Source organism: Acanthochromis polyacanthus, chromosome 10, assembly GCF_021347895.1.
Source record: "Acanthochromis polyacanthus isolate Apoly-LR-REF ecotype Palm Island chromosome 10, KAUST_Apoly_ChrSc, whole genome shotgun sequence".
Classification (NCBI taxonomy): Eukaryota; Metazoa; Chordata; class Actinopteri; family Pomacentridae; genus Acanthochromis; species Acanthochromis polyacanthus.
Window position 1 is genome coordinate 6,261,085 of NC_067122.1, and position 12,702 is coordinate 6,273,786.

The window sequence follows — 12,702 nt, forward strand, 5'->3', positions numbered from 1 at the left end:
AGTAGAGGAATAAGATCAGCGTTATGTAAATTTTGCATAAATTTGCCAAACAAGTGTAAATATTCACTTTAATTTTTATTCTTCCATGCCTTGAAATGTGTATATACTGTATATTGAATTTTTAATTTCACTTAGCACCCTATTGTTCTTAAATTAGAATAGTTCAATTCTATCTAGCTATCTCTCTATCTATCTATCTATCTATCTATCTATCTAAAGGTTTAGACTCTACAATGGTATTTATCATGTAAACTTTCCAGACCAATAAAGCTCCCTTAAAGGAGCAAGGTCAGATCAACTTTATTGATCCCATAGTGAGGAAGGTTCACCGTTACAGCAGCTCAAAAGACAGGGTTATAAGGGCAGTTTAAGAATATATTAAAAACAGTGCAAAAATTGGAGGAAACTTTATATACACAAGATGGAATTTTTAAGGACGCATTCATCCATTGAGCAGATCGATAAAATTAGCCTGACTAATTGACTAACTCAAATATTACAATTAAGACCCTACAGTATTATTTATTGTACAACTTTACCTGACTAGATACTCTGATTAATATTGTTTTTAATTATTCTATAGTTTACAATAGAAATTTATTAAACTAATTTAAATATTTGAAATATGAGAATGCAATAGTATTTATTAAACACAACAGCATATTTTCAGGTCTGTTGGTGTTACCCTGTTGGAGTATATAGCTTTTGAAAATGGTCCAAAATGACCTGAAATCGTCCCAAAATATGACATATAATTCAAAATGGCCAACTTCCTGTTGGATTTTGAGCATGGGTGTCAATTACATTTTTGTGTATCTTCACGAGTTACATATGCCTACCAAATTTCATAGCTGTAGGTTACACATACTGGCTGTAATAAATGTTTGAAATTTTCCAGGTGGCGCTATGGAGCCATTTTGCCACAATCAGGTAAAATTCCCCTTAAACTTGAAGTGGTTTGCCAGTCCTGATGTGTGTGTTACTTTTGGTGAGCATTTGAGCATTTTTAACCTGTCAGAAATTACTTTGTTTGTTCCGGCAATAATTCGTTGCCACGGCAACAGCGTTTTATTAATCTTGAAAATGTTCACACTGTGGAGAGCATGGTCAGTTAGTAAGTAGCATCTCTGGAAATCTCAGCTTTATAGTGTCAAGTTGTGTAAGATACACATCAGCATGGTAGATAAATCTTCACTTAGACTGAAACCCGGTTTGTCTGGTGCTGGGACAGTAAGCAAACCTACCAGCATCAATTTATTTAAGTGTAACATTGCAGTCAAAGTGGGAAATTCTGTGTGTTTGTGTTTAATCTGAGGAACAGTAATTCATGTTGCATGCACTACATCTAGCTCAATGCTGTCAATAAATAAGAATGTGCTCTTGGACAGCTTGCCTGTGCTGGAGAACAAAATAGCCTTCATCTGAGGTTCATATGGGCACGGCTGACTCATCCTGCTGTAACTCAGGTCCAGGCAATGGGGCCAAGGATGGATGTGAACAACTCTGACGCTATTCTGTTGTATATGATGCCGATCCCATATATTACTGAGTTTAATGGAACCCTTTAAAGAGCCCATTTCACACGTCTAGACTGTAAAGACAACACACCATGCAGTTTTATTATGCTACCTAATTTTCAAACGCATTGGATTACAAGGGTGGGTTTACGGTGATCATCTTGGTTCCAAATGGTCAGGCTGAAGTGAAAGTGAAGCTTGTAAAAAGATTACGGCACCGAGGATCCATATTACAGCTGCTATGGATCCGCCTGTATCACTGCCTGTAGGTCTGGTCCACTCAGGAGTGGCTTTGATTGATTCATTGTGTAAAGGCATTCCAGCACCATGCCACCTGCACATCAGGCACAATGGAGAGATCGTGCCTGTGGCTGTCTAAACGACAGCTGCCTATAGCTGCCCCTCTGAGCCCTGATAGGTAATTACACACGTGGACAAAATTGTTGGTACCCCTCAGTTAAAGAAGGAAAAACCCACAATTCTCACTGAAATCACTTGAAACTCACAAAAGTAACAATAAATAAAAATTTATTGATAATTAAATAATCAAACTCAGCCATCACTTTTGAATTGTTAACATAATTATTTAAAAAAAAACAACTAATGAAATAGAGCTGGACAAAAATGATGGTACCCATAACTTAATATTTTGTTGCACAACCTTTTGAGGCAATCACTGCAATTAAACGATTTCTGTATTTGTCAATGAGCGTTCTGCAGCTGTCAACAGGTATTTTGGCCCACTCCTCATGAGCAAACAGCTCCAGTTGTCTCAGGTTTGATGGGTGTCTTCTCCAAATGGCATGTTTCAGCTCCTTCCACATATGTTCAATGGGATTCAGATCTGGGCTCATAGAAGGCCACTTTAGAATAGTCCAACGCTTTTCTCTCAGCCATTCTTGGGTGTTTTTGGCTGTGTGTTTTGGATCGTTGTCCTGTTGGAAGACCCATGACCTGCGACTGAGACCAAGCTTTCTGACACTAGGCAGCACATTTCTCTCCAGAATGCCTTGATAGTCTTCAGATTTCATCGTACCTTGCACACTTTCAAGACACCCTGTGCCAGATGCAGCAAAGCAGCCCCAAAACATTACTGAGCCTCCTCCATGTTTCACCGTAGGGACAGTGTTCTTTTCTTCGTATGCTTGGTTTTTGAGTCTATGAAGATAGAGTTGATGTGCCTTACCAAAAAGCTCCAGTTTGGTCTCATCTGTCCAAAGGACATTCTCCCAGAAGCTTTGTGACTTGTCAACATGCATTTTTGCAAATTCCAGTCTCGCTTTTTTACGAGTTTTTTTCAGCAGTGGTGTCCTCCTTGGTCGTCTCCCATGAAGTCCACTTTGGCTCAAACAACGACGAATGGTGCAATCTGACACTGATGTACCTTGGCCTTGGAGTTCACCTTTAATTTCTTTGGAGGTTGCTCTGGGCTCTTTGGATACAATTCGAACGATCCGTCTCTTCAATTTGTCATCAATTTTCCTCTTGCGGCCACGTCCAGGGAGGTTGGCTACTGTCCCGTGGGTCTTGAACTTCTGAATAATATGAGCCACTGTTGTCACAGGAACTTCAAGCTGTTTAGAGATGGTCTTATAGCCTTTACCTTTAAGATGTTTGTCTATAATTTTTTTCGGATGTCCTGGGACAATTCTCTCCTTCGCTTTCTGTTGTGCATGTTCAGTGTGGTACACACCTTTTCACCAAACAGCAGGGTGACTACTTGTCTCCCTTTAAATAGGCAGACTGACTGATTATGAGTTTGGAAACACCTGTGATGTCAATTAAATGACACACCTGAGTTAATCATGTCACTCTGGTCAAATAGTTTTCAATCTTTTATAGAGGTACCATCATTTTTGTCCAGGCCTGTTTCATTAGTTTGTTTTTTTAAATAATTATGTTAATCAACAATTCAAAAGTAATGGCTGTTTTTGATTATTTAATTTTCAATAAATTTTTATTTATTGTTACTTTTGTGAGTTTCAAGTGATTTCAGTGAGAATTGTGGGTTTTTCCTTCTTTAACTGAGGGGTACCAACAATTTTGTCCACGTGTGTAGAGGAACACTCAGAGAATATTAGAACATTGTAAGATTAGCAGATAATATAATTATTATCACTCAAAAACTTCAAATGTATAGAACCTTGCAGGTTGATCAGATATTATGTTATCAGTTAGATATAAAACAGTTTTCAGAAATTCAGTTTTTTTAATCCAGTTGGATGCAAATGTAAAATCCTACATGAGTTCTGACAGTCTGATCTGTAGACCCTGAAAGCTGTCTGCTCTGCACTTCTTTACTGACATTACACGGTTGCAGTTAGATGATGTTATTGTCTGGAAACAGACCCAGGAATTTCTGGAAATGGCTTGGATAAGATTATTCAAACAAAAACGAAACATCAAAATTCGCTGTGCCGCCACAGACACACCTTTTGATGACAAGTCACCATTTTCACTGTGCATCATCACCAACGTGTTCAGGCTGTTGTCACCACATTTGAGGTGAATATAATCAACTGGGTAAGAATGGTGCATGAAAGTGTAATAAATGTCTATTTCCTGAAACCACAGGGTGGCGCTATGACTGTGAATGAATATCACTGTGAATGACATAAGGACAGAACTGTCATCATACATGTAAAGTTTCAGCCAGATTGGAGCATGTTCAGAAGAATTAGACACCACTTCCTTTTTCGTGGCGAAAGATCAGTATTTTGAGGGGCCGCCATGGCCACACCTTTTGGCTTCTGCGCGACATTTTGATAAATTTTCATCAGCAAGGTCTGGTGCATATACTGACCAAATGTCAGGTCTCTGGGACTTATCCCCTAGGAGGAGTTCATCACGCATTTTTCATAGTTAATACATGATAGCCGACTTCCTGTTGGGTTTAGGGCGTGACTGTGATTGACTTTTTCGTGTGTCCTGATGTGCTGCATAAGCCTACCAAATATTATAGCTGCAGATGAAACGTTGTGGCAGTTGGCCGAATGACCACTTTTTCAATTTTACAGGGGGCGCTATGGAGCCATTTTGGCACACACATGCGCAACTTCCATAAAATATCAAATTTTTCGGCAGTCCTCGTGTGCACGCCAAGTTTCACGCGTTTTGGGGTATGATAAGGCAGCCAAAAGTGCAATTCAAAAGAGTGAATAATAATAATAAGAAACCCGAGGCACCATCGGTGCTCGGACCCTAATTATATATATAAAAAAAGAGATCAAACTTCGGAAATATACTAAGGGTCCACACCTGCGTTAGAGCTCCGCCAGAGGGAGCGATCAGCCCGCAGCCAGGAGGCAGCTCCGCTCCTCTTATCCGACTGGAGGCTTCAGCTCTCAGCCGAGCGGACCTGGCCAGGCTGCTCGGGTCTTCACCGACCAGCAGCAGCCTTTTTAACGCCTTTTTCCGGGGGAAAGCGAGGCTTTGGGATACCGACGCTCATGCATATGTACCCAGACGTGTATTTGCGGGCATAAGGACGGCAGGACCGAGCGATGTCTGGTTTCACCAACCTGAACAGCTCCGTCGGCTACAGCCAGAACTCAACGCCGAACGGCGGAGCTGCGCCCCCCTATCAGAATGGTAACACAGGCCGGATGATGCGATGAGCCAGCCCGCTGCCGTTAGCATGCTAACGCCCTGATGTCAGATAGTTTGACTTTCGCTTTCCTTCTATTCCATTTTATTTTCTCTACAACCGTCTTTTGCTGTTATCTCTCACGGGGACTGTCAATGTAAATGAAGTGTACATTAAAACTGTGAGGGTTTCAGCTAATGGTAGTCACTTGCTAACTCTAGCTAACTTAGTAGAGCAGGTAGAGGCTAGCATTAGCTCAGGTAATAGCTGTTTTAACAGATTGCGCATCATCACTTCGTAATGTTCGCTTTGTATCGAAGCTCCAGCGAATAACTGTTTAGTTAATTTCCTCTGAATTAATTTACTTTTGACTGATAAATGTTGTGGCGATGTGAGGGATGCTCGTTGTGCTTAGAGCTAGCTGGAATTAACCTCCCTGCTGAGGTAACGGCTGCTGATGAAGCTGGTCTTCTGCAGCTAATGGTATCCTCTATTCTGGGTTTTTATTCCTGAGCTTGTACCTACAAGCTTGCAGTGCCTCCTCTAGAAATTTGCAACAGCTGTAGCCAGATGGAGCCACTGAAAATCTTGAGGTGACACACTATAACCACAGAATTTCAGGGAAGCTATTATGCAGCTGTGGAATAGAGGTTAGCTGAAAATGCCAGTGTCTCTTTTCAGATTGGAATATGTAACATTGGTGTTTTAATCAGTCTGTTTTTAGTCATTCAGAGACAAAATGTTCCTCACAGCTTCATTGAAACCACAGTGATGAAGAGAGCAAAGGTGCATGCAAAACTGGAGCGCACATCCAGTGATGCAGAATAATAATAATATGCCAATTCACCAAATCTAAACCAAGTGCAGCCTATCAAACTGACAAAATAACAGCATAGTTTATCTATACATTTCATAAACTGTAGCTGTAAAAAAAACTCTTTTCATGTGTGATGATATTCTAATGAATAATTTACTAAAAAGTGAAGTTAAAATATCCCAGTGAAGTTTAGGACTCAGCCTGAGAACGACTGCTAATGATTTAAGCGCAGATTCTGACAGCTCACCTGTCTGAGGTGAAGAAGTACACTGTGTGACTTGTCCCAAGATCCTGATCAGCCTGTCTTCATGTCAGGGATAGTCTATAATAACAGTCAATTACTGAATCTGCTGCAGTTGTGTGTAAATGTGCACAACTCTGTGTTATTGATCCTGCTTCTGTTTGATGATTCGGGTATTTGATAGAGTCAGAGACAACAACTCTACAAACAGCAGGAAGCAACAAACTGAACTTTAGCTAATACCCAAGCTATATTTATTTTAGGTGATTTATTTATTTTTTATTAATCTGACCTGTTATAGATTGTGTTTTTAGCGCAGTCACGTCCTAATCGATGTGAACTTGAAGGGCGGAGTGATTAAAAAAAGTTGTCTTATGTGGAAAAAGCCTCCCCTACATCACTTCACACAGTATGTTGTGAGTTCCTATTTGTTCGTGTGACTGCATGACCTAGTAAGTTTGTCATTGCAAGTGACCAGGGTGCACATTTATTCATCAGATTTACAAAAATGTGTGCAGAGTGAAGAAATTGCATACTGACCCATGTTGGTTTCTTATTTTACAGTTAATACTAATTATCTGACACATGTAGACTAATACAGGTACACTTAGCATTTGGTTGTTCCATAGTTTATGATTTCAATCCTGCAACACTGTCCACATGTGCTGACAATTTATCCTGTTTGATGTGACTTAAATGGTGATATTATCAGAAACACTTGTCAGAAAAGTCATTACACTTTCCGGTCCTCTCCCTCCTTTCAGGTCCAGTGCAGACTTACCCTGCCATGTACCCACCTGCAGGTTACTATGGAGCCCCACCTCAACAGCAGGGCTATTCCACCATTCCTGGCCATGCTGCTCCTGCTCCCAACAAAGCACCCGTCACGAACAATGCCCACAGTGCTAACTACTACCACAACAACCATCAGCAGCAGCAAAACCACCTCCCGCAGCATCATGTAGCACCCTCGCCATACAGCGCTCCTCTGAGCTCTGCACCTCCCTCTCAGCCATATGCCGCCCTTCCCTCTGCAGCGCCTCCACCAACAAATGCCCACTACAACCAACAGCCATTCCAGCCGCATCCGCCCTATGCTACTCCAGGATCCTACTATGGACAGCAGTCGTACCATCCTTCCTCAGCACGGCAGCATCCCAGCTTGGTTCCTGTGACAGCTAGCGGCCCCGGAGCGCCCCTCTACCCAATTGTTTCTTACCCGTCTGCGCCAGGAAGTAGCCAGTATGGCACCCTCAGTTCCTCCCAGAGCACTTCTGCACCCGTAGGCATGCCCACCCAGATGGTGGGTGCTCCCCTACACCAGTACAGCGCTGCGCCTCCACCCTCCACGACAGCAGTGCAGCCTGGGTACGGTGTGGGTCCTCCCGGTCAGACGGCACCAACGGTCGTCAACGGTCAAGGAAGCGCAGGTATGTTTAACCGGATGTTTTACACTGAGGCTGATCATCTGCTGGTGAGAAATCATTAAAGCCTTGATATTTCTTGAAACTTTTAAGGTGCATATGCTGGGAGTGAAGTTGGAATGGCAGAGACCTGTTACTGAACTTAACGGGCTATACCAGTGGTGTCAAACTTTGCAAAGTGTAAAGATTACAGAGAAGCTATTTACTGCAAATTGTACATGTGTACAACATGCATTTAAAATCAACACATTACCAAGTCGTTTTGATCATAAAGTAAAATACTATATTCTGTTCCAGATACCTGTGATTAAATGTTTTGTGCCTTTGTACACTGTGATCTGTAAGCTGTAATACACGTGTCAATGATAAACTGAGGTACAATATTGTTGAAATTGAACTTATTTTACTTAAGAAATTTCAGGTTGTTCATAATGTTATATAAAAAGATGGTTCCTTAAATGTGAACATTTTCCAAATTGTATGTTTTTGTACTGAAACAAAGGGAAACATTTGGAGCTGTCATGTTAGTATGTTATGATTTTACTGGTTCGGCCCACTTGAGATCAAGTTGGGCTGTATGTGGCCCTTGAACTGAAATGAGTTTGACACCCCTGATCTGTGGAGGTAAATACGTATTTGATTGTGGAATTTATATTTTTCTGTTTTTTGACATCTAGCTAAACACAGACCTGCCAACCTGTACGCATTTTGCGTAGCAGGTACGCAATTTGACATCAAAATGCGCTGGTACGCTCCGCCTCATTAAACTACGCAAAAAGCTGCAGACATCTGTGAGTGCTGTTAGAAATGTGGACGTGCAATACTCATGCCTGACAACATGATGCAGCAGTGTAGTGGTGCAATTTCAACCAATCATCATAGAATAACGAGTCTGCCGAACCCTTGTTGGCCCGCTCTCTCCTGTCCTCTGCCTCCCTCCGCCTCTCTCCCCGTTCCCCGTTCCCCGTGCCCCCACCCGCAGCAGCTGGCGGTTAAAATGGTAAAATAGTGTGTCTCTGTGTGTGTGTCTTTGTGTGTGTGCACGCGTGAGTGTACGTGTGTGTCTTTTGGCAAATATATACTGTTAATAACGTTACTTTCACGTTGAAAATACGATGTCATATCGGGGAAATAAGCACCGAGAGTTTTTTTTCCTATCGACATGAGCGCGAGCTGTGTGTGTGTGCGTGCGTGCGTGTGTGAGATTAAGTGGTATGCAAAATATTTCGCCAAGGTTGGCAGGTCTGTAAACATTATGAAAGCATGTCTTTGACTGTTTTGCTCTTACACTGTTGCTACTGCTGTGGCTTTCTTTTGTTTATAAAGAAAATAAGTGAAGACATGAATGTGTCTGAAACCAAAACGATCCCTAAGCAAACCTGCGAAGAAAGCTGCAGAGCAGTGACATTTTGTTATCAGTGGCTGTTTTTCTGTTTACCAGTTCTCGTTGTGTCATGTCCTGAGCATCAGATTTCATTCAAAAATGAGATTTATGTACATACAAACCTCCATTTACTCTTGAGAAAATGTTTTATTTAGTCCTCTCCTGGTTAGATCTTTTATTTTTCGGTGTGCTCTCTTTTTGTCTTTGCAGCCCAAAACGCAGTCCACCAACACTACACCCAAAGCCACCAGGCCTCTCTGAGCTATGACTCCTACAGCGGGGTCCCTCCAGGCAGTGGTGGTGCAGACACAGACCAACCGCCCTCAGGAACCCCCTCCACTTCAGTCCATTCCTCACCGGGCCACCACCAAGGTAACAATGACACAACTCCAAGCAATAAGTTAAATACACTGGAACTGCTGTTAAAAAAAATAAAAATCTTGGTACTGATGAACAGAGACTTAAAAAACAGTGTTTAAATGCAAATTGTTAGCCATGGCTTTATGTATGATGATGTTTCTATATGTGTACAAAGACAAACTGTCACAGTGCAGTTATCCTGCCAGACAAAATATTCATTGCAGCTCAGAACAAAAAACTGTTTGTAGCGGAAAAGTCCTTTTTTTGCTGCCTGGATTTGTTTTTTGTCTCTTCTTGTGCAAACTTGTCAGCGAGCCTGTGTTTACATGGTCAGTTTGAATGTTAAATCCTGCCCTATATTGACAGTTTAAGTGTGTGTGTGAATAGTTGTTATGTTCACAGCTGCACTGGAAATGTAGCACACGTAGTCTGTTACACACACACACACACACACACACACACTCTTCAAATGTTTTCACAAGTTTTAGGCTTTTAGGGTATCACTTAACTGCCTGTTGCTACCATATTTTGACTATGACTTGTACATTTCTTATCTTAGGTTAAGACTTTTGCACCAGCTGCACCTGCATTTAAGAATCATTCAGATTGGACTAAAGACAGTTTGCATAGCTTCACCAAACAGAAGAAACTTCTTCAGTAGTGTAGCCAGACCCAGTATTTACAACACTTTGCAGATTTTCCTCTCTGTGGTCAGAAAAATGTGTCTAAATGAGTTTCCTTTCTCCCTCTGATGTCAGCCTCAGGCAACAGCAAACACGTTATACAAATGGAGGAGAACAGCTTCACAAAGAACAGACACATCCCTGTCGTAGTCATGCAATAATTTGTTTTAAATAAGTATTTACAGTAAGCAATGGTATTGCTATGCTGAATGCTGTGATTGGAATTATTGTGGCCAATCATTGTGATGGTTTTTTGTGACATATTTAGGTAATTTTTGTAAATTTGTGGCACTGTGATAAAAGCAGTGGTGTGGATTTTGCTGAGTAGAGCTTCAGCAATTGACTATTTAATTAATTGGCAATATTTTGATAATCAGTTATATATATATATATATATATATATAGATATAAGAAAATCAAGTTTGGGGGTAAATAAGTAATCTGCTGAGTCTAGCTTCTTAAATTAGAAGATTTTTATTTCTCCCCTTCTATATGAGAGAAACATTTTTCTCCTTTTTCTGTTCTATTTTTTTACACCCATCAGCTGATCAATAAGCTGAGAACGTAAGCTACTGATTATTTCATATTGAAAACAGTCATTAGCTGCAGGCCTTTTGTGGGATGACAGTAGCTGCTGCCTGAGAAAACATATTTGGTAGAAATAAAGTCCTGTGGGCTGGAAGGGATCCTCTTCTGATCCATTTAGGTGCTAAAATATGCGATGCTCGTTTTACACTTGATTTTGTTTAAATTCTATTGTGTATAGATAATGTTAAAACCTGCCTTTGCAACAGGACTTCTTGTAACTTTCAACCTCTTCATCACTGCCAGAAACTTCAAGTGAGCTTGACCTATTTAAATTGTGCTTAAGGGTCTTTATGCAGAGTAGGTTCCTCTTTCTGGTCAAAAATGTAGTTTTGTTTTAAAGAGAAATGGGAAGTCCACAAGCTACTTGATTGTGGCACTGGAAAAAGCTTTAACTCTCTGAACCCAAAGCAGTTTTCTGGGCATTTCGGGGCTCAGAAATGGGTTCATTTTTGACTGCAATATAAAGTCCTGCACCCCAGTGGAAACAGAACAACAATGACCAGAAGTACAGTATTCTAGAAATGCAGTATTACACAGTTACAATGCCATAAATCATAAAAGAGAAAACAGGAAGTCTTTTGATTTATTTTTTAAAAATTACGAAAAAGCTGGAATCAACATGCAAGTGTCCACAGGTGTTGCCGTACTTGTAAACAGATTTACCTCCACATACTAGAGATATTTTCCTATTTTCTTGAAAAAAAACTCCTTTAAACTAGCTATGAATTTATCACACTACTCTGTAAGTCGTGTCCAGAAAGATATTTCACCATGCTGTATGTATCTTCCAACAACTAACTGGCATTTTACTCCTCTCTATGTCATGTAGAGCCATGCTGCATTCATTTGATTGAACAAATAGGTTTTATTTTTCTTTGTGTGTCCAATTTGTTACCATACGTATCTCTTTTATGCTCCGTGCATACATAGCCTGCAGTGCAGTCGAATAGTCAATTTTTAAGTGACACATGTAGAACATATCATGATTTTAAGCTTAGATTCAATAATTTTCCTAACAGAATCGAGCATCACATGGGAAAGTCCAGCAATTCTTTTTGTCCTGGTTTGATAAATGTTGTGATTCTGTGACATGTCTTTCAAACCTGCTGGTAGATTTTGGAGATTCAGAGAGTTAAACACTCGCATCACATGGCATGAAGTGTACGATCACGGCTGATGACAGTCACCCAGTCCTGTTGGTTTTCTTCTGTACCTTCCCCACTCCCCCCCTCCCAACAGGCGTGCAGTACGGATATGTTGCTAATAGTGGAGCTAGCTCTGCCTCTGCCACCACCTCAGGCCCAGCAGCAGCAGCAGCAGCAGCAGCAGCAGCAGCAGCCCCCTCGTCATCCAGCTCTGATGATGATGATGAGGAGGAGGATGAGGATGAGGAAGCAGGTCTGCTTTAGCTTTTACCTCCCCCATAACCCCTTTGTTTCCAACCCCCATGAACTCATATGGTTCTTTCAAACCTTGCCCATGAACCTCTTGCATTTCTTTAAATAGACACCTTCATCCATGCAGTGTCACTTTTGATCCCTGCCACACTTCTGCTCTGTGTCTGACGGCCGTCCTTTCCAGTGGGCTAATCAGATTTCTCTCTGTGTCTCTGACTGTAACAGTCTTCCAAAGTTTGCCATGTTTCCCCCTCACTATCATCAGCGCTCACACTTAATGCCAATTCCATCTTTTAAATGTGTGTTGTTGTTGCATCCCTGAAAACTGACATTTTCTCTCACAGAAAGGTGGCAGGTAAGTCGATTAGCATTCAATTTGACTTTGAAGGATTCAGCTAAGTTGTGCTTATTGTAATTGTCAAACAGAGGAAGGTGTCCAGCTTTCTCTCTCTAATTAATGTTTGAGATATGATCATCCACTTCTCGTGCTTCTCCACTTACAAGCAGTCATCCATGTTGACGGGAAAACAAAAAAACAATGGATGAACTGTTTTTATTTGCACTGGGCTTACAACTCTAGATGGTAGTAGTGGACTAAATGGCATTGGTATGAGTTGGAGTTTTTGTTTAATTCTCAGCTCATATTTAAGTGTTTCGTTTAGGGATGTCCGGTATTGGCTTTTTTGCCAATAACCAATATGCCGA

At 41.0% G+C, this 12,702-nt stretch overlaps 1 protein-coding gene across 1 annotated transcript in view; it reads left to right on the top strand.

The window, feature by feature from the left end:
- Positions 1 to 4,596: 4,596 nt before the first annotated feature.
- The window catches only part of sec24b (SEC24 homolog B, COPII coat complex component), a 35,006-nt gene continuing 26,900 nt past the window's right edge, over positions 4,597 to 12,702 (top strand). Inside the window, exons 1-4 of the mRNA XM_051954345.1 lie at positions 4,597 to 5,108; positions 6,926 to 7,591; positions 9,180 to 9,341; positions 11,840 to 11,998. Of these exons, the coding sequence (XP_051810305.1) occupies positions 5,021 to 5,108; positions 6,926 to 7,591; positions 9,180 to 9,341; positions 11,840 to 11,998 (1,075 nt within the window). The 5' untranslated portion in view covers positions 4,597 to 5,020. The remainder of the gene's footprint in view (positions 5,109 to 6,925; positions 7,592 to 9,179; positions 9,342 to 11,839; positions 11,999 to 12,702) is intronic.